This window comes from Chiloscyllium plagiosum, unplaced genomic scaffold (assembly GCF_037043375.1).
Source record: "Chiloscyllium plagiosum isolate Xiang-an unplaced genomic scaffold, Cpla_swu_hap1 HiC_scaffold_10, whole genome shotgun sequence".
Lineage (NCBI taxonomy): Eukaryota > Metazoa > Chordata > Chondrichthyes > Orectolobiformes > Hemiscylliidae > Chiloscyllium > Chiloscyllium plagiosum.
The window spans coordinates 4453277-4480098 of NW_028270148.1; the positions used below are offsets into that span (position 1 = coordinate 4453277).

General features: G+C 45.1%; 1 protein-coding gene across 1 annotated transcript; it reads left to right on the forward strand.

Annotated features, from left to right (window-relative positions):
• Positions 1–1604: 1604 nt before the first annotated feature.
• On the forward strand, positions 1605–20812 carry LOC122552548 (uncharacterized). Its single transcript, XM_043695241.2, has 6 exons — positions 1605–1954; positions 4099–4251; positions 16114–16183; positions 16509–16566; positions 18389–18888; positions 20193–20812. The coding sequence occupies exons 2-6, from the start codon at positions 4133–4135 to the stop codon at positions 20307–20309; spliced, it is 864 nt and encodes a 287-aa protein (XP_043551176.2). The 5' UTR covers positions 1605–1954; positions 4099–4132; the 3' UTR covers positions 20310–20812.
• The last annotated feature ends 6010 nt before the right edge of the window (positions 20813–26822 follow it).

The window sequence follows — 26822 nt, forward strand, 5'->3', positions numbered from 1 at the left end:
TAGGGTGAGTGATGTGGGAAGAGTGTACATGAGGCTGTGGGGGGGGTAAATGGGGGGTAGGGTCAGTGAGAGGGGAGAGAGTGTACATGAGGCTGTGGGAGGGGGATAAATGGGGAGTAGGGTCAGTGATGGGGGAGAGTGTACAAGGGGCTGTGGGAGGGGGTATATGGGTGGGTAGAATCTGTTATGGGATTCATCTAATGGACAATTGGTACTTAATAGTAAACCCAGAAAAAAGGTAAAAAAAATTGTTGTTTACCCCCCTTAAGCCCCCAATCTCCCGAGCCCTCCGAAACCCTGCTCAGTATTGAACATCCCAGAACTCTTTGTGTTTTGTTCCTTTACGGGATTAGATATTAGATTCCCTACAGTGTGGAAACAGGCCCTTCGGGCCAACAAGTCCACACCGACCCGCCGAAGCGCACCCACCCAGACCCATTCTCCTACATTTACCCCTGCACCTAACACTACAGGCAATTTAGCATGGCCAATTCATCTCTGATGTATTCTGCTGCCCTTGGATTGTGGGAGGAAACTGGAGCACCCGGAGGAAACCCACGCAGACACGGGGAGAATGTGCAAACTCCACACAGTCAGTCGCCTGAAGCAGGAATTGAACCCGGGTCTCTGGTGCTGTGAGGTAGCAGTGCTAACCACCGTGCCACTGTGCCGCCCACGGATGAGGGGCTGTAGTCACATTGCCCTGCCTTGGAGTGAGCTGTGTGTCTCTCAGCACCCTCCCTGTACCCCACCCCCATCTGGGATCCTGCTCAGTCTGGACTCCTAGGTTCAGTCAGTCCCTGCTGCCTGGGAGAAGATCCCAGTCTGGGAGCTCCGCAAGCAGGCAATCCTAGGACAGGGAGCAGCAACTCTCCCTGAGACTGGAGGGAATAGGATACTTCCTGTGGGGAAGGCAGTGCAGGGCAGGACAGGAACATTGCAGTGAGTGAGAGTGAGTGAATGTGTGAATGTGAGAGTGTGTGTAAGTGAGAGAGAATGAGTTAGTGTGAGAGTAAGTGTGAGTATGAGTGAGAGAATGTGTCCTGAAGAAGGGCTTATGCCCGAAACGTCGATTCTCCTGTTCCCTGGATGCTGCCTGACCTGCTGCGCTTTTCCAGCAACACATTTTCAGCTGAATGTGTCAGTGAGTGTGAAAATGAGTGAGTGAATGTGACTTTGAGAGAACATGTGAGTGAGGAAAAATGTGTGAGTGAATGACAGTGACAGTGAGTGTGTATGTATGAGGCTTTGTGAGAGAGTATGAGAAAGTGAGTGTGAGTGAGTGAGTCCTTGTGAGTTGGTGAGTGTGAGTAGTGAGTATGTGAGTGCGTGAAAGTGTGAGAGTGAGTGATTGTGAGCGCGAGTGAGTGTGAGAGTGGGTGAATGTGAGAGTTAGTCAGTGTGTGTGGGTGAGTGAGAGTGAGTGAGTGTGTGAGAGTGACAGTGTGTGTGTGAGTAAGAGTGTGTGTGTGAGGAGGCCGGTTGTGAAACAGTTAAGGCAGCCGGAATGATGAGCCGCTGGGTGTCAGGGTCAGGGACACCCACTCTGCTATAGCTGCCTGCTTCCAGCTGCTCTGAACTGCTCCCTGAGGGAGCCTCGGCTGCTGGCTTCTGAGGAGGATACAGAAGGTCAGATAGGAGTACAGTGCAGTGGGCAGTGTGTGGCTGAATCCCTCACAGCAGCGCCTGGTTCTGGCTGTGGGCACAGTGATGGGGAGAGAATCCCTCCACCCAGAACCTCCCTTACCCTTATGGAGGGACTCCTACCCCTGAGGGCTGCACTGCCGGCGAGAATTGGACTCTCACCGCAGCCACTGCTTGTGAGGATAGACTGGCTTCCGCACTCAGGATCACTTGCTTACAGAGGGGAGATTACAGAAACCACAGTCGGGATGGGACTGTACTGAGAAGCTGGGGAAAGTGACAATGAAGACAAGGATTGAATAAAATTCAGGTCAGTGCCACTATCCAAACTGCAGGATAGCAAGTTTTAGTTAGAGCGGGGTGAGGTGTGACCGTGTGTCTCGATGTGAAATGGGTGAATTTAATGTTCACAGGTATTGGTCCGGAGCCTCACTAGTACAGCGTTAGTACAGTGACCCAAAGACTTAAATCGACAAATTCAACCAGAGAAAACTTCAGACACATCAGGAAAGACTGGAATTGAGTTGGAAAGATGATGTGTGATGATGATGGGACCCTCCACTTCCTCCTTGACAGTTTGCTTCCTGTTTTAGATATTTTTAATCAACCTGTTTCAGACTTACTGTTACACAGCCCTGGAGTAGGTGAGACTTGAACCCCCGCCTCCAGCTCACAAGAAGGGATACTAACATTGTGTCACAAGAGCCCTTTTGCACAGAGCTATTTTCAAAGTTAACCAGTTTTTCTAATAAACCCTTTTTGAGAGATTTTATGACACAGCCCTGAAGTAAGTAAATCTTGAACCTTGGACTTCTGATCTGTACCACAAGAAGGACCCCTTAATTCCCATCTTATGAAAAAAAAATCCACACAAGGGACCACCAGACACCAGATTATTGCAGAGATCCAGGAGATTTCATGAATGTTCTCTAGGAAGTGTCCTGAGTTCCTTGCCTGAGCTGACCGTACATTCAGTGTCTGAGCAGCTCCCAAAGTGTAATCAAACTGCCACAGCATTGTTTGTGAGTCAGGCCCAGCAGCATCAGCTCTGAGCATTGCAATAAATGCAAGCCTTGCCATTGATGCCCACATCCCAGCGTCAATGAAAGAAAACAGCAGCACTCTCTGAACGCCATCAACTCAGACTCCCAGAAATCTCAATCCCAATCAAAGGTTATCCAGCCTCCTCCCCATCCCAGTTACATCACAGTCCTCTAGATAATGATGTCTTTTTGAAATATATAATGATAATCCCTTCGCTGAGGGCTCAGAACTGACATACATTGGGCCACATGTGGTGTCCCTCACTCTCAGGAGGCAGGGGTGCGTTGTCCCATACCTGGAAATCTCCTCCCTAAGTGCTCTGCTGAGTTCCTGTCCGGAGTCAAGTCCCTGAGTATCACTGGTCACTAGAGAAGCATTATCTCATGCCCTGTGCTTCAGCGGTTACACATGTGACTACTTTCTGCACCAACTATATTGTTAGTCTTCTGAATATTGATTTACTTCCAGCTGGTGGTAGTGCTCCACAAGTTGGATCATGGAGGGAAATCTGGCTTGATAAATCATAAATTTTATTTTCTGCTTTATTTAATGAAAAGGTCAGTCACTGAAAATGTTAACAAGAGTTTGCCAATTTCCTGTGAGCAAAAGAACATCAATGTTTATTGCACACACATAAAAAAAATGATCTTACACCATACAAGGAGTATTTGAAACAGTTTTATTACAAACATCAGAAAGAAAGATTCAATCCCCTTAACCCCTCAACAACATTCCAGTCTCTCAAAAACCAGTGAAGGATTACCCTTGTCTTGACACTACAGCTCCTTGTTCAGTTGGGATGGCTGTATTTGGTTTAATATTGACAGATTTCTGCATTCATTGGATGCCATTTCTTCACTTAATGTCTCTTTTGGAGCCTGAGCTCACTTCCTTAACACATGGTCATCAAACCAGTATATTAACACATGGTCATCAAACCAATATATTAACAGCCCTGGGCAGCATCTTTTCTTTCTGACATCTCTATAGCTTTCTGCTTCTGAAGTTTCTTGCAATCAGCTCAGGACTTTTTCCCTGACTGTTTTGAAGACTATTAAACTATTATCATATCTGCTGTTAAAAAAACTTTTCACTCTGACTGGATGTGTTTTTGTTTGACTTCTTCTGGATTGTTTTGACTTTTTGTGTTACTGGTTTCCTACAGGCATTCCACTCTTTTTTTTTTACCCTTCACTAATACACTGAACTGTTCACCTCAATTGTTTAAAGACCTAATTGAAATGCATGCATGTAAAACAAGTCTCCATAACCCCCATTGTCATTCTCAGAGCAAATCTAAAATTAAACTAAAAATGTTTTCCCCCTCTTCATAACACTGTTCCTTCATGACAATGTGAATATAGATATCTCTAAAATCAATTTCTGTGAGGCATCTTATTATCCTTTCAGATGAACAGCAGCATCCTTGGCTCTATCTTTGAGTATGAGTGCAGAGCCCTGGTCCTTGAGTGGTGGATCCTATTCAATGCATCTATGGTTGTTCTTCACCCTGAGCTTGCTGTTGTTCATTCTGCTGCTGATCTCCTGTGGAGGCTGCATGAGGTAAGTCAGCTGGACACTCGCACCATGCCCCTGGTGGCATCACTGAAGGAACAGGGCTTTCTGCTATGTGTTTGCCATTTCACCAGTTTATCAGTGAACCTCTGACATCCTGCACTGTCCTCCTCACAGTCGATAATCTGCAAACAGAAATTGTTCCCTGTACTCCAAGTCTGTGATCATTCAGGAAAAAGGTAGCTACCAAAACCTAACCCTTGGGAAGCTCCACTACACACCTTCTTCCAATTTGAAAAACATCTCCAACATTTCCTAGCTTCCTGTCCCTCAGACATTACATTAATCACTGTCATTTATACATTAGCAAGTAGGGAGGATGGAGAGGAACACATCAGCAAGGAAAGAAAAGAGCAGTGTAAACGTTGTCAAGGAGTTATAATGGGAGATTTTAATTACCTGCCTATTGATTGAAATACTGGTTGAGTAAGGGGCAATGCTGGCTTGTGTTCAGGGGAATTCCCGACATAGTATGTATCCACTCCAACAAGAAAGGTTGCTCTGTTAGACCTGGTTGTTGGGAATGCGGGTAGCCAAACAGAACAGGTATCAGTGAGACAATATTTAGGATTCAGCGATCATTGTATTGTAAGGTTCAGGACAGTGCTGGAGAATGACATGCAACAATTCTGAGTAAGAATAATCAACTCTCAGAGAACCCACTAATGGGACTTCAGGTGGCGTGGTGGCTCAGTGGTTAGCACTGCTGCCTCATAGCACCAGGGTCCCAGGTTCGATTCCTGCCTCGGGGTGACTGTCTGTGTGGAGTTTGCACGTTCTCCCTGTGTCTGCATGGGTTTCCTCCCAGTGCTCCGGTTTCCTCCCACAGTCCAAAGATGTGCAGGTCAGGTGAACTGGCCATGCTAAATTGCCTATAATATTAGGTGCATTGGTTAGAGTGAAATGGGTCTGGGTGGGTTACTCTTTGGACGGTAGGTATGGACTGGTTGGGCTGAAGGGCCTGTTTCCACACTGTAGGGAATCTAGTCTATTTTAATTAGAAATTAAAAAAAAACAGAAATTGCCGAAGAAACTCAGCAGGTCTGGCAGCATTTGTAGAGAGAGAGAGTAGAATTAACATTTTGAGTCTGTTGACTGAAAATAACTGGAAAAAAAAAATGGTGGTTGATGGAAAATATTCAGCCTGGAGTCCAGTTACTAGTGGTGTGCCACAATGATCTGTTTTGCGACCACTGCTGTTTGTCATTTTTATAAATGACTTAGGCGCAGGCATAAGTGGATGGATTAGTAAATTTGCAGATGACAATAAAGTCGGTGGAGTAGTGGACAGTTTGGAAGAATTTTACAGGTTGCGGGGGACTTGGATAAACTGCAGAATTGGGCTGAGAGATGACAAATGGTGTTCAATGCAGCTAAATGTGAGGTGATGCATGTTGGGAAGAATAACAGGAAGGCAGAGTACTGGGTCAATGGAAAGATTCTTGGTAGTGTGGATGTGCAGAGGGATCTTGGAGTCCATGTATATAGATCCCTGAAAGTTGCTACCCAGGTGGACAGTGCTGTTAAGAAGGCATACGGTGTGTTAGGTTTCATTCGTAGAGGGATTGAGCTCCAGAGCCGTAATATCATGCTGCAACTATACAAAATGCTGGTGCGGCTACACTTGGAATGTTGTGTACAGTTCTGGTCCCCATATTTCGGGAAGGATGTGGAAGCATTGGAAAAGGTGCAGAGGAGATTTACCAGGATGTTGCCTGGTCTGGAGGGAAGGTCTTATGAGGAAAGGCTGAGAGACTTGAACCTGTTCTCATTGGCTTCTCATTGGCAAGAAGAAGGCTAAGGGGGGAATTAATAGAGACATACAAGATGATCAGAGGATTAGATAGGGTAGACAGTGAAAGACTTTTTCCTAGGATGATGACGTCAGCGTGTACGAGGGGGCATAACTACAAATTGAGGGGTGATAGATTTAAGACAGATGTCAGAGGCAGGTTCTTTACTCAGAGAGTGGTAAGGGTGTGGAATGCCCTATCTGCTAATGTAGTCATCTCAGCCACATTAGGGAGATTTAAACAATCCTTAGATAAGCATATGGATGATTTTGGGATAGTGTAGGGGGACGAGCTGAGAATAGTTCACAGGTTGGCGCAATATCGAGGGCCGAAGGGCCTGTTCTGCGCTGTATTGTTCCATGTTCTAGAACAGAGCTAAATTCCACCTGGGATGTGCATGTCACTGGCTAAGCCAGCATTTAATGTCTATCCCTAATTTCCCAGAGAGTTGTTATGAGTCAACCACATTCCTGTGAGTCTGGAGTCAATGTAGGCCAGACTGGATAAGGACAGTATAGAACATAGAACATAACAGCACAGTGCAGGCCCTTTAGCCCTCAATGTTGGCCAAGCTGTGAACCCAATTTTAAGCCTATCTATCCTACACTATTCCATTCTCATCCATATGCCTATCAATGACCATTTAAATACCATTAAAGTTGGCAAGTCTACTACTGTTGCAGGCAATGCATTCCACACCCATACTACTCTGAGTAAAAAAAAACTACCTCTGATATCTGTTCTCTATCTGTCACCCCTCAATTTAAAGCTATATCCCCTCATGCTAGCCATCGCCATCCGAGGAAAAAGGCTCTCACTGTCCAACCGATCTAACCCTCTGCTTATCTTAAATGTCTCAATTAAGTCACATCTCAACCTTCTTCTCTCTTACGAAAACAGCCGCAAGTCCCTCAGCATTTTCCTCATAAGACCTTCTCTCCATACCAATCAACATCCTAGTAAATCTCCTCTGATCCCTTTCCAAAACTTCCACATCCTTCCTATAATGCGGTGACCAGAACTGTATGCAGTACTCCAAGTGCGGCTGCACCAGAGTTTTGTACAGCTGCAGCATGACCTCATGGTTTCGAAACTCAATCCCACTACCAATAAAAGCTAACACACCCTATCAACCTGAGTGGCAACTTTCAAGGACCTACGTGCCTGGATATCAAGCTCTCTCTGCCCTTCCACACTATGAAGAATATTATCATTAACCAAGTACTCTGCATTCCTGTTACTCCTTCCAAATGAATCACCTCATGCTTTTCCGCATTAAATTCCATTTGCCACCTTTCAGCCCAGCTCTGCAGCTTATCTGTGTCTCGCTGTAACCTACAACATCCGTGAACACTATCCACGTACTGACCTTAGTGTTATCCACAAATTTACTAACCCATCCTTCTATGCCCTCATCCACGTCATTTATAAAAGTGACAAACAGCAGTGGACCCAAAACAGATCCTTGCGGTACACCACTAGTAACTGAACTCCAGGATGAATATTTCCCATCAACCACCACCCTCTTTCTTCTTTCAGCTAGCCAATTTCTGATCTAAACTGCTAAATCACCCTCAATCCTATGCCTCCGTATTTTGTGCAATAGCCTACCGTGGGGGAACCTTGTCAAACACCTTACTGAAATAAGTAGATTTCCTTCCCTGAAAGATATCAGTGAACCTGATTTTTTTTTATAGTAATTAACTTTTTTTTGTGTGCTAGATTCTTATTAAATACACATTTCACCGTCTGCCATAATGGGATTCAAATCTATCTCTCTGGATCATTAGCCTGGGTTTCTGAATTGTTTGTTGAGTAATGAGATCAGCTCCCTAGCTAGGCCAGAGGAACAGAAGGTGAATAATGAGCTATCTGGAGCAGATGGTTTGGCCTCAGTCCAGGTACATTCCATCAAAAGGGAAAGGTAGGACAAACAAACTCAGAACTTCCAGGATGACAAATGTGATAAACGCATTTTTTTCTTTAATCCAATGTCTATGTCAGGCAGTGACTACAGTTGAGAAGGTACGGAAAGCCCAGAAGGGAGATTAAAAAGGAAATAAGGAAAGCAAAAAGGGATGGTGATTAAAGGCTGGCAGCTAATGTAAGGGAAAACCACAAAGTCATCTCTATGACATCAACAATAAAGGCATGCTGAAAGGAGTAGGGCCACTCAAAGAGCAAGAAGGGGATTTACTCCTGGGGGCAGGGGGCATAGCTAAGGTAGCAAATGGGTATTTTACAGCTGTCTCTTTACTAAAGATGAGGATGTTGCCCAGGTCATAGTGACAGACAAGGGAACAGTCACAAGAAAAGATCAAAATTAATAAGGCGGGGGTATTAGATACGGTCAGCATTTAAAGGTGACAAGACACTGAGACTGGATGAGATGCATCCAAGGATTTTGAAGGAAGTGAGGGAAGAATTGGTGGAGGCAGTGGAGACAGTGTCCATGTTTCCTGGGCTTGGAGCAGGTGCCTGAAGACTGGACAATCATAAATATCACAGCTTTGTTCAAAACGAAAGGTTGTAAACTTTGGCCTAGTAATTACAGTCAGTTTAATTTTGGCAGGGAAGCTTCTAGAAACAATTATGTGGGAATTGAATTAATTGTCACATGGAAAAGTGGGGATTGGTTCAAAAGAGTCATCATGGATTCTTAAAGGAAAACCATGTCTAACTGAATTGCTGAAAGAGATAACATGAAGAGGTAACAGCGTTGATGAGGGTGATATTGTTGATGGATGTACATGGATTTCCATGTTTGATACAGTGCCACACAAACAAACTTGTGTGGAATGTTATAGGTCAAGGTGTAAGAAGAACAGTAGCCGTGTGGAATACAAAAGTGGCCGAGGGCTAGGACACAGAGAGTAATGGTCAATAGATAATTTCTGGGCTGGAAGAAAGTTTGTAGCGGAGTTCGCAGGGACTGGTATTGCAGCACTTGCTTTTGATTTAACTAAATGTTCTAGGTCTTAGCATGCAGGGGACAGCATCAAAGCTTGCAAATAACATGACACTTGAGAGAATTGTAAACAGATGACGAGGAGGAGAAGGACAGTGTGGAACTCCAAAAGGACATTGATGGGTTGGTGTAATGGACAGATAGGTGGCAACTGTCATTCAATGCAAAGAAATGTGATGTGGTGCATTCTGATACAAAGAATATGGACAGATAATATGAAATAAAGGCTGCTTCTCAGAAGGATGAGTCGGAATAGGAAGACCTAGGTATATTAGTGCATCATTCATTACATGTGGCAGGATAGGTTAAGAGAGCTGTTAATATAGTATATAATATTCTTAGCTTCATAAATGGAGGCACAAAACAGGGAGGTGTTGCTGACTGTATCTCAGATACTTGTTAGATCTTAGAAAGTGGTGGACAATTTTGGGTGCTACACTGTAGGATGGGATGTGAATGGTGTGTGTGCAATACAGGTTTATCAGAATGGTTCTAGGGATGAACCACCTCAATACAGATGATACATCAGAAACTTTAGGATAATTCTCCTCAAGGGGAGAAGGCTGAGAAGAGTTTTGCTAGATGCTTTCTAAACCGAGGGGGTTTTGTTCTGAGTGGATACTGAGAATCTGTTCCCAGCCAGTTTGAGAACCAGAGAGCACCTTTTCAGTGTTTGGCAAAACAAGCAGGGGTGGCATGGGAAAACCATTTTCACCCAGTCACTACTTAGGTTGTAGAAATGTGCTGGACATTGAGGAGTTCATTAATATTTTTAAATTAGAAATTATATACAGGGTTTTGGAGAAAATGAGGGAGATTGGCTCAAAGTTGAAACGTTCAGAGAGCCAGTAAAGACATGATGGGCCAAATGACCTCATTCTTCACCATAACAATTAAGTGATTCAGTGTAGGGTCAGAGGTGGTGTTACTATGGATGTGAAAAATTACAGTCTTAATGATGCAGGTATGAGGTCAGGATCAAGTTCCAGCTGATAAACTGTGTGAGGGCTGTACCATGTTTGTGCATTCCACAGTGCGTGAGGGCTGTACCCTGTGTGTGTGTTTATTAGACAGTGTGCGAGGGCTAGATTAGATTCCCTACTGTGTGAAAACAGGCCCTCGGCCCAACAAGTCCACACCAACCCTCCGAAGAGTAACCCACCCAGACCCATTTCCCTCTGACTAATGCACCCATCTCTAAGGGCAATTTAGCGTGGGCAATTCACCTAACCGGCACATCTTTGGATTGTGCGAGGAAACCACAGCACCCGGAGGAAACCCACACAAACATGGGGAAAATGTGCAAACTCCACACAGTCGCCCGAGGCTGGAATCGAACCTGGGTCCCTAGTGCTGTGTGCTAACCACTGAGCCACTGTGCCGCCCCAAGAAGAACAGAGAGCTGGATTTCTATTAAGGAGGGGAAACATCATCATGAGGCTTGAACCCACGAACCTCAGATTAAGAATCACATGCTCTACCAACTTAGCTAGCCAGGCTGTACAGTATGTGTGTATTAGACAGTGTGTGAGGGCTATACCCTGTGTGTTTGTTAGACAGCATGTGAGGGCTGTACCCTGAGTGTTTGTTAGACAGTGTGTGAGAGCTGTACCAAGTGTGTGTGTTAGACAGCGTGTGAGGGCTGTACCGTGTGTGTGTGTTTATTATACAGCGTGTGAGGGCTGTACCGCGTGTGTGTGTTAGACAGTGTGTGAGGGCTGTACCATGTGTGTGTGTGTGTTAGACAGTGTGTGAGGGCTGTACCATGTGTGTGTGTTAGACAGCGTGTGAACGCTGTACCATGTGTTTGTTAGACAGTGTGTGAACGCTGTACCCTGTGTGTTTGTTAGACAGTGTGTGAGGGCTGTACCGTGTGTGTGTTTATTAGACAGTGTGTGAGGGCTATACCCTGTGTGTTTGTTAGACAGTGTGTGAGGACTGTACCCTGTGTGTTTGTTAGACAGTGTGTGAGGGCTGTACCATGTGTGTGTGTTAGACAGTGTGTGAGGGCTGTACCCTGTGTGTGTGTTAGACAGCGTGTGAGGGCTGTACCATGTGTGTATGTGTGTTAGACAGTGTGTGAGGGCTGTACCATGTGTGTGTGTTAGACAGTGTGTGAGGGCTGTACCATGTGTGTGTGTTAGACAGCGTGTGAGGGCTGTACCATGTGTGTATGTGTGTTAGACAGTGTGTGAGGGCTGTACCATGTGTGTGTGTGTGTTAGACAGTGTGTGAGGGCTGTACCATGTGTGTGTGTTAGACAGCGTGTGAACGCTGTACCATGTGTTTGTTAGACAGTGTGTGAGGGCTGTACCCTGTGTGTGTGTTAGACAGCGTGTGAACGCTGTACCCTGTGTGTTTGTTAGACAGTGTGTGAGGGCTGTACCGTGTGTGTGTTTATTAGACAGTGTGTGAGGGCTATACCCTGTGTGTTTGTTAGACAGTGTGTGAGGACTGTACCCTGTGTGTTTGTTAGACAGTGTGTGAGGGCTGTACCATGTGTGTGTGTTAGACAGTGTGTGAGGGCTGTACCATGTGTGTGTGTTAGACAGCGTGTGAGGGCTGTACCATGTGTGTGTGTTAGACAGCGTGTGAGGGCTGTACCATGTGTGTATGTGTGTTAGACAGTGTGTGAGGGCTGTACCATGTGTGTATGTGTGTTAGACAGTGTGTGAGGGCTGTACCATGTGTGTGTGTTAGACAGCGTGTGAACGCTGTACCATGTGTGTTTGTTAGACAGCGTGTGAGGGCTGTACCCTGTGTGTGTGTTAGACAGTGTGTGAGGGCTGTACCATGTGTGTATGTGTGTTAGACAGTGTGTGAGGGCTGTACCATGTGTGTGTGTTAGACAGTGTGTGAGGGCTGTACCATGTGTGTATGTGTGTTAGACAGTGTGTGAGGGCTGTACCATGTGTGTGTGTTAGACAGCGTGTGAGGGCTGTACCATGTGTGTTTGTTAGACAGTGTGTGAGGGCTGTACCGTGTGTGTGTTTATTAGACAGTGTGTGAGGGCTATACCCTGTGTGTTTGTTAGACAGTGTGTGAGGACTGTACCCTGTGTGTTTGTTAGACAGCGTGTGAGGGCTGTACCCTGTGTGTTTGTTAGACAGCGTGTGAGGGCTGTACCCTGTGTGTTTGTTAGACAGCGTGTGAGGGCTGTACCCTGTGTGTTTGTTAGACAGCGTGTGAGGGCTGTACCCTGTGTGTTTGTTAGACAGCGTGTGAGGGCTGTACCCTGTGTGTTTGTTAGACAGTGTGTGAGGGCTGTACCCTGTGTGTGTGTTAGACAGCGTGTGAGGGCTGTACCCTGTGTGTTTGTTAGACAGCATGTGAGGGCTGTACCCTGTGTGTTTGTTAGACAGTGTGTGAGGGCTATACCCTGTGTGTTTGTTAGACAGCATGTGAGGGCTGTACCCTGTGTGTTTGTTAGACAGTGTGTGAGAGCTGTACCAAGTGTGTGTGTTAGACAGTGTGTGAGAGCTGTACCCTGTGTGTGTGTTTATTATACAGCGTGTGAGGGCTGTACCGTGTGTGTGTGTTTATTATACAGCGTGTGAGGGCTGTACCGCGTGTGTGTGTTAGACAGTGTGTGAGGGCTGTACCATGTGTGTGTGTGTGTTAGACAGTGTGTGAGAGCTGTACCGTGTGTGTGTGTTTATTATACAGCGTGTGAGGGCTGTACCATGTGTGTGTGTTAGACAGCGTGTGAACGCTGTACCATGTGTGTTTGTTAGACAGTGTGTGAGGGCTGTACCGTGTGTGTGTTAGACAGCGTGTGAACGCTGTACCATGTGTGTTTGTTAGACAGTGTGTGAGGGCTGTACCGTGTGTGTGTTAGACAGCGTGTGAACGCTGTACCATGTGTGTGTGTTAGACAGTGTGTGAGGGCTGTACCATGTGTGTGTTAGACAGCGTGTGAGGGCTGTACCATGTGTGTGTGTTAGACAGCGTGTGAACGCTGTACCATGTGTTTGTTAGACAGTGTGTGAGGGCTGTACCGTGTGTGTGTTAGACAGCGTGTGAACGCTGTACCATGTGTGTGTGTTAGACAGTGTGTGAGGGCTGTACCATGTGTGTGTTAGACAGCGTGTGAGGGCTGTACCATGTGTGTGTGTTAGACAGTGTGTGAGGGCTGTACCAAGTGTGTGTGTTAGACAGCGTGTGAGGGCTGTACCGTGTGTGTGTGTTAGACAGTGTGTGAGGGCTGTACCAAGTGTGTGTGTTAGACAGCGTGTGAGGGCTGTGCCATGTGTGTTTGTTAGTGTGTGAGGGCTGTGCCATGTGTGTTTGTTAGTGTGTGAGGGCTGTACCGAGTGTGTGTGTTTGTTAGACAGTGTGTGAGGGCTGTACCGTGTGTGTGTGTGTTAGACAGTGTGTGAGGGCTGTACCATGTGTGTGTGTGTGTTAGACAGTGTGTGAGGGCTGTACCATGTGTGTGTGTCAGACAGCTTGTGAACGCTGTACCATGTGTGTTTGTTAGACAGTGTGTGAGGGCTGTACCGTGTGTGTGTGTTTATTAGACGACGTGTGAGGGCTGTACCGCGTGTGTGTTAGACAGTGTGTGAGGGCTGTACCATGTGTGTGTTTGTTAGACAGTGTGTGAGGACTGTACCCTACGTGACAGTGAAAGCTGAGGATTGGTTTGAAATTACAATGCAATAATCTTAGACACCACCAGGGGATGCTGGAATGAGATGGAATACCTGCATTGAGATGTGATTGGAACAGGATGAATGTAACGAACTGTGACAGTTGGTGGTGGCTGCTCTATAGCTCCATCTCCCCACTTCAACCCTCTCACCATCGACATCTCCTCCAAAGTTGTAGTGATCTCGCTCACGTTGAAAATGTCCAGGTGAAGGTCAGTGGGTTTATTAAGGTAGCTACCCCAGATTTCCACAAGTATTTGTGTGAAAACCTCTTCCCTAAAATTGGCCTGAAATGTCCCCACTCCAATTATGCGATGCTGCTCCCTTATCCTGGATTGAGAGAAATGAGCAACTTCCCTTCAATCCTATATCACCCTTTAACCATTAAAAACACCTCCATTAAACTCACCCCTCCCCTACTCCCCATTGTTAAAAATGCAGGGAGATACCAACCTGGTCCATGCATTCTCCCACCTACTCCATTCACTGACACTTTTAACCCAGGATCATTCTGATTGATCTAATCCTATCATAGCCCCTCACAATCAGATTTGCTTCAATAAGTTCAATTCTATCAGTTGATTCTTCTAAAATCTAATGAGTACAGGCCCAGCCTGCTCAACCTTTCATAAAGTCATAGAGATGTACAGCATGGAAATAAACCCATCGGTCCAACCTGTCCATGCTGACCAGATATCCCAACCCAATCTAGTCCCACCTGTCACACCCGGCCCATATCCATTCAAACCCTTCCTATTCATATCCCCATCCAAATGCCTCTTAAATGTTGCAATTGTACCAGCCTCCATCACTTCCTCTGGCAGCTCATTCCATACACATACCACCCTCTGTGTGAAAAAGTTGCCTTGTAGGTCTCTTTTATATCTTTCCCCTCTCACCCTAAACCTATGCCCTCTAGTTCTGGACTCTCTGACCCCAGGGAAAAGACTTTGTCTATTTACCCTATCCATGCCCCTCATAATTTTGTAAACCTCTATAAGGTCACCCTTCAGCCTCCGACCCTCCAGGGAAAACAGCCCCAGCCTGTTCAGCCTCTCCCTATAGCTCAAATCCTCCAACCCTGGCAACACCTCCTCATAAACATCGCTCATTACTCAGGATCAATCAAGTGAACCTTCCCTGAACTGCAAGACTGTCCCTCCTTAAGGAATGAGACCAAAACTCTGGATAGTATTTCATTTCATCAATCCTGTGTCGTAGCAGAACCTCTCTACTTCTATATTCCATTCCTCTTGCAAGACAGGCCAATAATCCTGTTGTTTTCCTAATCACAAGGTGTACCTGTGTGTTAACGTCTTGTGATTCATGTTCCAAGACACCCAAATCCTTCTGTACATCAGAGTTCTACATACTCTCTCCATTTTAATAGTATTCTGATTTTCCATCCCTTCCACCAAAATGGAAAAGTTTACATTTTCCCACATTATACTACATTGCTAAACTTTTCCCCACTCTCTTAGAGGAGAAAGTGAGGTCTGCAGATGCTGGAGATCAAAGTTGAAACTTTATTGCTGGAACAGCACAGCAGGTCAGGCAGCATCCAGGGAACAGGAGATTCGACGTTTCGGGCACAGGCCCTTCTTCAGGAATGAGCACTCTCTTAGCCCTCTGCAGACCCTTTATATCCTCCTTACGATTCGCTTTCACACCCATCCTCAGCAGTGCCAGTGAATGAGGCTACAACACAGTTTGAACTGTATCCAAATGCTAAGCCAAGCCTAACGGGAAAGGGTCAGGGAAACTATTTTTCAGAACGTTCACTGGGACAGCTGACCTTAGAGCAAGACCCTCTCCTCATCTGCTGTTTTTACTAACTCTGCTAAAGATTAACTAACATCAGCACCAAAAGGAATCCTACAACAGAATCATAGAAGTGGCAAGACACAGATGCTGGCCACTCTGCTCATCCTGGGCAGGAAAGTAAGCCGTCCATCCCAGCCACAGCTTCCAGCACGTGGTTTGTGACCCGGCAGGTTGTGTACTTGAGCAACATATCCAGACATTTGGAAATGAGTCAGCGAATATTGCTTGCGATGCTCTTTCAGCGATCACTTTCTGACCCCTCCCACCCTCTAGCTGAAAAATGTTTCCCCATCTCTCCCTCTGATTCCTTGACCGATCACTTTAATAAGCAGTGCTCCACATCTGTCTGTTAAATCCATCTGTCCCATCCATTCCATCCAGGTCCCTCATAACTTTGTACATCTCAATCAAATCTTGTACTCCTCCTCAGTCTCCCATATTCCATGGTAAATATCCCTGTCTTTTCCTAAAACTGGCGAAACCCTTGTAAATCCTAGTGCTGATGAACTGATTTTTACAGTCTCACACGTCACTGAATTATCTCTGTTTGAGATGCTGGGGCAGTTTATCAAAGGAAATTATAACTTTTCTAATGAGCTATTTCCTTTTCCCACAGGAAGTCAGCTCAATTTTCGGCACAGAATAACGACACAGAGACTAAAGATGACACTCATCTCATAAGCATTGTAAGTTTGAGGAACAGGGAATCTGTTCAAATTCAGTGAGGGGATTGGTGGGGAAGGGGTGAAGAATTATTGGGGAGTTTGAGGAAGAGGTTCCTGTTTTTCCCATGGGAGCGTGATTTCAGTGACAGTGTATGTAGATCCCAGAGAGTATGGAGTAAATCCTGGCACCATCGCACTGAAGACTGACAGGAAACAGAACACTCACCTGTGTGGGGCCTTTACGGGACAGATGGAGGTGGTGGTGAAGGAGCTGTTCCAATGGGGCAAATAATCGCATCAATGATAACAAGTGGAAATAATGCAAAATTCTGTCTTCTCTCTCCAGAGCCAGTTCGATGATTCCGTATTTCCAAACAGCATCTCCCCAGCAACAATCCAAGAAGGTACAGAGAGAGAATGCAGAGAGTGATACAGAGAGAGAGAGAGTGATACACAGAGAGAGAGTGATACAGACAGAGTAATGCAGAGTGTTACAGAGATAGAGAAAGTGATACAGAGAGTAATGTAGAGTGATACAGAGGGAGAGTGATGCAGAGTGATACAGAGAAAGAGAAAGTGATACAGAGAGTAATGCAGAATGATACAGAGAGAAAAAGTGATAGACTAATGCAGAGACTGATACAGAGAGAGAGTGATAGAATAATGCAGAGAGTGCTAGAGAGAGAGAAAGTGATAGAGAGTAATGTAGTGATACAGAGAGTGATGGAGAGAGGGAGTAATGCAGAGTGATAGAAAGAGATAAAGTGATAAAGACAGTGATGCAGAGTTTGACACAGAGAGAGAGAGATACAAAGAGTGTGATGCAAAGAGAGACAATGACACAGAGAGAGTGATAGAGAGAGTGTTACAGAGAGAGAGAGAGAGTGATAGATAGGAACCAAAATGATGCAGTTTCTGTGTGTAGTTTGAGTGCTGTGTGTTGACCTGATGTGAGTTCTGGTTTGACAGTAAGTGATCTGGAATCACCTTGACCTCGTTCTTTGATTTGGATTGTAGGTAATTTCTTGATTGCTGGCTGTGAGACAGACTGGGAACCCTGTGACTGGTGAAATCATTGCTGTGACTCTAGGGCGTGTCTCTGCCTATGTGTCTGTATATGAATGCAAGTGTCTAAAGTTTGTGTGTATATCTGTGTGTATTTGTGTCTGTGTGAATATTTTTGTGTTTGAGTGCATGTGTGACCATGCATGCACATATCTCTATGTGTGTGTGGTTGTCTGTGAGAATGTCTGTGTGTGTATGAGTGCACACAGAGATGTACGTGTGAAATCAGATGTGTGTGTCTCACTCAGTAATCCTGCAGTGAGGCACGTTTCTGCCAGTTGTTTGCCAGGAAGGCATTTCACTGTCTTGAAACTGACGTGTTAATCAGCATAAAGAGTGAGATTTCATGTGACTGTGGTTAGCAGAAGTTGCATTGCCGACTGAATCATTGACCAATTGCATTTCAAAACTTGGAAGCACTCAACACAAACTTGGCCAACGACAGATCAAGAACTGGCAGCCCTCTGGCCAAAAGTGAAACTGGTTTCAAATTATTTCTGTAATAAATGGAGGGAGTTGGCATCCAGTGACCTGAACCAATATCACTAAAAGCAGATCAGCTGATCATTTATCCCATTGCTGATTGTGCGTGCTTGCTGTGTGCAAATTGAATCTTCTGGAATCGTGCTGCAAAATGACTTTAAAGGGTAGGCAATAGTCTAGTGGTATTATCACTGGATTATTAATCCAGAGACCCATGTAATGTTCTCGAACCTGGGTCCACACCCAGCTATGACAGATGGTGCAATTTAATTCAACAATAAATCTGGAATTCAGAATCTAATAATGATCATGAAACTATCTTCGATTATGATAAAAATCCATCTGGGTCATTAATGTCCTTTAGGAAAGGAAATTGCCATCCTTACCTGGTCTGGCCTCCGTGTCTCCAAACCCCCAGCAATGTGGGTGACTCTTAACTACCCTCTGGGCAATGAGGGATGGGCAATAAATGCTGGCTTGGCCAGTGATGCCCACATCCCATGAACAAATAAAAAACAGAAATTTCTGGAGAAACTGAGCAGGTCCCACAGTGGGGGCCTGTGGAGAGAGAAACAGTTAATGTTTCGAATCCTGTGACCTTCTTCAGATTCCTAGTGCGACTACCTACAGGCTGTGACCAAGTGTTCTCATTTAACAAGATCTCTCAAACTCTCACAGGTCACCCCGGATCACGTAAAGTAAGCTGGCAAAATGATGTGGAAATGCCTGGCATGCAAGATAATAAAGAATCTCCGTGTCAACACAGCAGAGCATTGCCTGAGATTCCCGCTGCTTTGGACGATAAGGGGAATTCTGATGGGAAAGGTGACCCCGTCTACCAGACAGCGAGAGAGCTAACCGCTGCAGAGTGCCAGGAGATTTCAGAAGACCCCATCGAACCGTCGTATGCGGCTAGTGACCAGTTCAGCCTCGAAGCACAGAGGTCAGAGTTCATCATCGAGGATGATGTTGCCAAGGAGGAGGGGAACCTCCAGCAGGAGAAAGTGGCCCCTGTGTATGCACGAGTCAGCAAAAAGACAAAGAACGCACCATTGCTGTGTCTTCCCAGTCTTTCGGCAGCCCATGGGAATGTGGAACGTGATGAGGAACCGCCACCACTACCCGAGAAACGATTCGACCTTGATGATGATTTTGTGATCGGTGAAGAATCCGAGCAGGTTAGATGTGGACTGGAACAGATTGTTTTCCCAGTCTGTCTGTGGCTCTCCTTCACTAACTCAGCCCCTCCCCCTTCCCCGTGATTTTCCTCTCTCTGATTCCCATTCACTCCTTCATGTCTTTATTGACAGAAATCACTTAACCCCAGATTATAGTCCAACTGGTTTATTTGAAATCACAAGCTTTCAGACTTCACCTGATGCTCCGAAAGCTTGTGATTTCAAATAAACCTGTTGGACTATAACCTGGGGTCATGTGATTTCTGCCTTTGTCCAACCCAGTCCAACACCAATACTCCCACATCATGCCTTTATTCGAAATCCTTACTTCACTCTCACACTTGCTCTTCCTGCCAACAGTCACATTCCATCCCATGTAGTTGCAATCAAGAATGCGCTGTCCCTGTTCTGGGAGTGTTTGATGGGGACAGTGTAGAGAAAGCTTTACTCTGTGTCTAACCTGGTGTTGTCCCTGTCACTTGAGTGTTTGATGGGGACAGCATAGAGGGAGCTTTGCACTGTATCTAATCCCACACAATTCGTCAAATCCATCGAATTCAGCACCGCCTTCCTAACCTGCAATCTTCTTCCTGACCTCTCCACCCCCACCCCAGTCTAACCTATCACCCTCACCTTGACCTCTTTCCACCTATCACATTTCCGATGCCCCTCCCCCAAGTCCCTCCTCCCTACCTTTTATCTTAGCCTGCTGGACAAACTTTCCTCATTCCTGAAGAAGGGATTATGCCCGAAACGTCGATTCTCCTGTTCCCTGGATGCTGCCTGACCTGCTGCGCTTTTCCAGCAACACATTTTCAGCTCTAATCCCACACTACCCCTGTGCAGGGAGTCATTAATGGGAACAGTATTGAGGGATATTTACTTTCATTTTAAAGGAGTAGAGAGAGCTTTGCATTCAATTTAAAAGGGTAGAGGGAGCTTTACTTTCAGTGTGAAAGAGGAGAGGACTCTGGTTAAGAGATGAATATTTCACATCTGCACAGCGAGGGCTGCTAGAACCTTAACAGCTCTAGAACTCGAGGCATTGGCCACAACCTTGAATAGTTTGAAACTGTCTTTGACAAAAGATCAGTTCTTAATTTGAAGTCTTGGATGGGTAGGTTTTTTGCTAAGTACATGGGTTGGTGAGTGTGATGAAAAGGTGGGTGTTTGGAATCGATCACAGATCAGCCATGATTCTATTGAATACAGAACAGCATTAAGAAGCTGCATGATTCTGGAATCTAACTGAAGACTCAGTGATGTTTTAACACTGACCCAGATTGTCACTCTTCATTTTTTAGATACTGGTGGAGGAAACGCCTCAAGAAGATCCCAGGGCAGCTCTGCTTCCTGCTGAGTCGTGTGTCACTGATGGAGATGGTATTGTGGCCACAAGGAATGGTCTAACTATGGGCTAGCAGCACTTGTATCTCTGAGACACTGCTCTGCTTCTAACTGGACATGATCAGGATTGGATGGGATTCACCTAAACAAGCTACACTAGAGTGAATAAGCCTAACAGGGAAACCATCAAAAAGAGAAACTGCTGGAGAAACTCACCAGGTCTGGCAGCATCTGTGGAGAGAGAGAAAAACAGAATTAACATTTTGAGTCCAGTCATTCTTCTTCACAACAATTAGGATCGGAGGGGACTTATGCCTCCTGCTCCCTATATGTCGCACAGCGAACACAGCGTGGAACTGCAGAGACCCTTTTGTTGCTGGGACTCTAGGTGGGAAAAGTACTGAAGGAGTGAAATTACAATATCATTTGAACAGGAGGGATGGAGCTCTTATAACATTTTAGTGCGGGTATGGGAAGCGAGATGTCACTATTTTAATAACAGAATTTTCTGTCTCGTTTTCTCTATGAGATTATAGATTTCTCAAATATTATTAAACTCAGAGTGCCCATCTATTGATTCAATGTCTTTGATGATCCTTAATTGAATTTGTTCTCAGAATGTGGGCATTGCTGCCCAGGAACACGTTTATTTCACTTACATCATTTCACCAAGAAAGTGATGTTGTACAAGAATGTCTTGATTGGTGGATTCAGAAGGCAAGTAAGAGTCACATAACAGTCCTGCCTGGGCAAGGGCAGCAGCTTCATTTGATTTTATTGGAGGCAGTTTAGAGAAAGTCTATTAGGAAGGACTGTCTTATGAGCAAAGATGAAACCGGCTGGAAATCCATTCACTGGTGTTTAGAAGAATGAGAGATGATCTCATTGAACTATATGGAATTATTAAGGGGCTTGACAGGGTAGATATTGAGATGATGTTTGCCCTCATGGAAAAGCCTAGGACCAGACGGCATATCCTCAGAATAAAGGGGCACCAATTTCAGACTGAGATGAGGAGGAATTTCTTCTCTCAGAGGCTTGTGAGTGTCTGGAACTCCTTACCACAGAGAGCTGTGGGTGCAGAGTCATACAGCACGGAAGCAGACCCTTCCATTCAACTCCTCCATGCCAACAAAATTTCCCAAACTAAACTAATCCTACTTGCCTGTATTTTTCCCTTTAAACCTTTCCTATTCATGTACCTGTCCAAATGTCTTTAATACATTGTAACTGTACCAGCATTGACCATTTTTCGCTGGAAGTTCATTCTATGTACGAACCACCCCGGTTCCAACATAACTTCCCTGATCTTGTTTCTAAGCCTAAGCCAATAAAGTATCCCATATGCCTTCTGATCCATCTTATCTACCTGCACTGCTACCTTTAGTGATCTATGGATGTTGCACACCATGTACCTCTGATCTTCAATATTTGCCAGAGTCCTATTTTCATAGAGTAATTTCTTGTCTTGTTAACTCTTCCCCCTCCCCAAGTGCACTACCTCATACTTTTCCAGGTTGAGTTCTATTTGCCATTGCTTTGCCCAGTCTCATTGATATCCTCCAGTTTACAGCTATCCTCTTTACCATTTACCAATTGACATCTCAGACCTGAACTTGATAATACCTCTTGCATTTAAATCCAAGTCATTACTGTATACCATATGCAGGAAAGACCCCAATGTAAGCCCTGTGGAATCCCTCTGGAAACAGACAACCAATCCCATAAACACCCCTCTACTACTATCATCTGCTTCCTGTCTCTCAGCCAGTTTTGGATCCAATATGCCACTTTGCCCTTATTGAGCAGACTGCCATGAGGGACCTTGTCAAAACTCTTCCTAAAGTCCATGTGCACCACATCAAATGCATTACTCTCATTGACACTCCTTGTTAGCCCACCTCAAAAAGTTTGATCAAACTCAGCACCACCTTCCTAACCTGCAATCTTCTTCCTGACCTCTCCGCTCCCACCCCCACTTCGGCCTATCACCCTCACCTTAACCTCCTTCCACCTATCGCATTTCCAACGCCCCTTCCCAAGTCCCTCCTCCCTACCTTTTATCTTAGCCTGCTTGGCACACTCTCCTCATTCCTGAAGAAGGGCTCATGCCTGAAACGTCGATTCTCCTGCTCCTTGGATGCTGCCTGACCTGCTGCGCTTTTCCAGCAACACATTTTCAGCTCTGATCTCCAGCATCTGCAGTCCTCACTTTCTCCTTCCCTTAATGAATCTATCCTGATATTTCATGATTAATCTGTGCTTCTCCAATATATTGTGTCACTCAGAATTCTTTCTAATAACTTCTCCACCACTAAGGTTAGACTGACTGAACTGTAGGTTTCTGTTCTGTCCCTTCCTCTCTTTTAAATAATGCAACAACATTAGGAGTGCTCTTGTCCTCTGGTACCTCAACAGAAAGGATCAGTTACTGCCAGGACTCCTGATATCCACTTCCACGGCTTCCCTCAACAGCCTCAGATACATCTCATATCTCATCCTGGTCTTCAGATTTATCCACTTTTAAGTGTGTTAAATCCACTAGTATCCAATAACTCCCATGCTCTGTCGTCTTTGGGGATCCACAGTGCATGTCCTGTTTCCCTGCCATTTTTGATTGCTAGATACTCCATAGGTGGAACAATCAGCAGACAAATATATCACCAATGGTGCAAATATACCCCCTTTCTTACATCTGCATGTGAAACTCGAGACTCAGGGGAACAAAATACACTTTACAACCAGCATTGAAAGCTCCAGTAAGAAACCTACATTTCCTTACCTAGCCAGCTAAAGCTGACACATTAATTTATATGACAAGCTACAATAATAATGTGAGAAACATAGAATTCAGTGTGGGGATCATTAACATAATTGTAAATGTATAGAACATAGAATATAGAACAATACAGCACAGAACAGGCCTTTCGGCCCACGATGTTGCGCCAACCTGTGAACTATTCTCAGCTCATCCCCCTACATTATTCCAAAATCATCCATGTGCTTATCTAAGGATTGTTTAAATCTCCCTAATGTGGCCTCTATAGCAAGGCTGCTCAACAACACTGCCTTAGAAAGGCTAATAAGCTCTTAAGCAGGGGGACCTTTTAAGCTGGGGAAGGTGATGGCCTAGTGGTATTGCTGTTGGACTGTTAACAGAGACCCTGGTAATGTCCCAGGGACCTAGGATCAAATCCGTCCATGGCAGATGATGGAATCTGACTTCAATGAAAGCCTGGAACAAAGAGTTTAATAATAACCACAAATCCATTGTTCATTGTTGGGAAAACCCAACACTAATGTCCTTTAGGGAAGGAAACTGCCATCCTTACCTGGTCTGGTCTACATGTGACTCCCGACCCACAGCAATGTGGGTGACTCTTAGCTGCCCTCTGAGTAATAAATGCTGGCCTAGCCAGCGATGCCCCCATCCTTAAATAAAGAAAGAAAATCTGCAGTGCATAATGCATTAGATGCAGGTTCAACCATACCTGATTTTCTAAAACACATGTCCAACTGAAACACCTGCTATCAGAAGAACTCATGAAAACCCTTGTGTATATTTAAGGCTGAGGTAGGTTCTTGATCATTTGGGGAATCAAGGGAAAAGGCAGGCACTGGCCGTGAGGAATGTCAGACCAGCCATGATCTTATTGAACGGTGGAGCAGGCTTGACTGGCCAAACGGCCTCCTCCTGTTCCTTTTTTTGTATTGTTTCTCTTTCCTTAAACCACTCATGGACCTTTTGGGTGAGGACCTTTCCCTCGTGATTCCTTTTACTGAGACCAGTTTGTTATTTCCAGACTTTTTTTAGAAATGAATTCAAATGCTCCAACTTTCCAAGTGTGACCTGAATGATCTCGCTTTGAATGATCACAGAATTAACATGGAGGAGAAGGAGGCCAGTTGTACCATCATATCTACACTGGGTCATTAAATGGAGCATCATTACCTTGTAACAATTTCCAGCCATTACCCCATATCCTTGCACACCATTTCTATCCCAGAGACCATCTAATACCCTCTTGAATGCCTCTGTTAAAACTGCCTCCACTATGTTTCCAGGCAGTGGATTCCACACCCTAACCAGTCACTACATGAGAAAGATTTTCCCTATCATCCTTTCTTCTTTTGCAAATCACTTTAAAATCTGCGCTCTTTGGTTCTTATTCCTTTTACAAGTGGGGACAATGTAGATAGGCTCTTTGTGATGACAAAATCAACCACCATCCATTTACAGGCACATTCTCCCACCCAGACCCAGGAGAATGATGATACTAAGCTGGGTGGCAGGGTGAAATTTGATGAAGATGTTAGGAGATTACAGAGTGACCTGGACAAGTTAGGTGAGTGGTCAGATGCATGGCAGATGCAGTTTAAGGTGGATAAATGTATGGTTATCCACTTTGGTGGCAAGAACAGGAAGGCAGATTACTCCCTAAATGGAATCAATATAGGTAAAGGGGCAGTACAGAGAGATCTGGGTGTTCTTGTACACCGGTCAATGAAGGTAAGCATGCAGGTACAGCAGGTAGTGAAGAAGGCTAATAGCATGCTGGCCTTCACAACAAGAGGGATTGAGTATAGAAGCAAAGAGGTTCTTCTGCAGCTGTACAGGGCCCTGGTGAGACCACACCTGGAGTACTGTGTGCAGTTCTGGTCTCCAAATTTGAGGAAAGACATTCTGGCTATTGAGGGAGTGCAATGTAGGTTCATGAGGTCAATTCCTGGAATGGCGGGACTACCTTACACTGAAAGACTGGAGCGAATGGGCTTGTATACCCTTGAGTTTAGAAGACTGAGAGGGGATATGATTGAGACATATAAGATTATTAAAGGATTGGACACTCTGGAGGCAGGAAACATGTTTCTGCTGACGGCTGAGTGCTGAACCAGAGGACACAGCTTAAAAATACGGGGTAGACCATTTAGGACAGAGATGAGGAGAAACTTCTTCACCCAGAGAGTGGTGGGTGTATGGAATGCTCTGCCACAGAGGGCAGTGGAGGCCCAGTCTCTGGATTCATTTAAGAAAGAGTTGGATAGAGCTCTCAAGGATTGTGGAATCAAGGGTTATGGAGATAAGGCAGGAACAGGATACTGATTAAGGACGATCAGCCATGATCATATTGAATGGCGGTGCAGGCTCGAAGGGCAGAATGGCCTACTCCTGCACCTATTGTCTATTGTCTATTAATTCACCCTCCTCATTAACAAAGTAAACTTTTTACAGGAAGAGTTGAAAAATAATTTGTAACAGGGAGACTCTTAACACATTGATAGGAAACCTAAGCACACAGGAGGAGGATGCGCAAATCACCCAAAGCTGGAATCAAATCCAGGTCCCTGGCACTGTGAGGCAGCAGGGCTAATCGCTGAGTCACCATTCCTGAGAAGGGACAAGACAGCACCTTCCAAATCCACGACCACTTCCATCTAGAAAGAAATACATTGCTGTTCTTTCAGTGTCGCCAGGTTGAAAGCCTTTCTTAAAGACCTTGTGGGTCTACTGACAGCACATGGACTGCAGTGGTTCAAGCGGGCAGTTTCTTCTCAAGAGCAAATAGGGATGGGCAATAAATGTTGGCCAAGCCAGGAAGTGACACATCACTGAAAAGTAAAAAAAAAGTTTCAGTTACACAAGGTATAGCTGATCGTCTTGAATACTGCGTGCAGTTTTGGTCCTTTTCAAGGAAGGGTGTTAGAGGTGGTTCAGACAAGGTTTGCTGGATTGACATCTAGACTGAGTGGGTTTGAGGAAAGGCTGGACTGACTGGGCTTGTTTCCATTGGAGTTGAAAAGAGTGAGGGTTGACTTGATTGAAGTGCATCAGATCCTGAATGGGCTTGACAAGATGGCTGTGGAAAGGGTGTTTCCCCTTGTGGGTCAGTCCAGAACCAGAGAGCTCTGATGTACAATTCTGATCACTCTTTCAGAACAGAGGGGAGGAGAATGTTTTTCTCTCTGGGGGTTGTGTAACTTTGGGACTCTTTGCCTCAGAACACCATGAAGGAGGAAGAGGAGGAGGGGATATTGAATATTTTTATGGTGGAGGGGGTAGATTATTGTTGGGCAGGGAATCATGGGTCATCGGGGGAGATAGGAATGTGAAATTCCAGACACAAGCAGATCAGCCATGATCTTATAGAATGGCGAAGGAGGGGCTGAATGGCTTACTTCTGTCTTATTTCATCTGCTTGTATAACCATCTGATCCTTGCTCCATTACTGAGTTGCACACAATCAGGGTCAGGCAACATGAATTTGCAATGATTACTCAGCATTTCTTCCTCTTTCAAACAATGTCTGGAGTTTGACTTTTTTTCCGTACTGTCAGCAGAATGAATGGTTTGTCACGGCAGGTCCCCTCCCTTCTCAATGTGTTATGACATAACCATTGCTGTGTCAACTGCTCCATTGAGAGGTGTCAATTGGATAGTTAACCTGTTCCTGATACAATCTCACACTGTTGTTCCAGGGGATTTGACAAGTTTTCTCCTGAAACACCTTTTTTCAGACATGAAATATATTGCACTGATTCACCCTCAGCTCCTGGCATCCAACCTCCTTTGCAAATCGTCCACATTT

What these genes read in the sequence shown, in the direction of transcription:
- LOC122552548 (XM_043695241.2), top strand. Translation starts at nt 4,133, where the DNA reads ATGAGTGCAGAGCCCTGGTCCTTGAGTGGTGGATCCTATTCAATGCAT. An exon ending in TCCTGTGGAGGCTGCATGAG is followed by an intron (nt 4,252 to 16,113) that starts GTAAGTCAGCTG and finishes CTTTTCCCACAG; the next exon opens with GAAGTCAGCTCAATTTTCGG. An exon ending in TCGGTGAAGAATCCGAGCAG is followed by an intron (nt 18,889 to 20,192) that starts GTTAGATGTGGA and finishes TTCATTTTTTAG; the next exon opens with ATACTGGTGGAGGAAACGCC.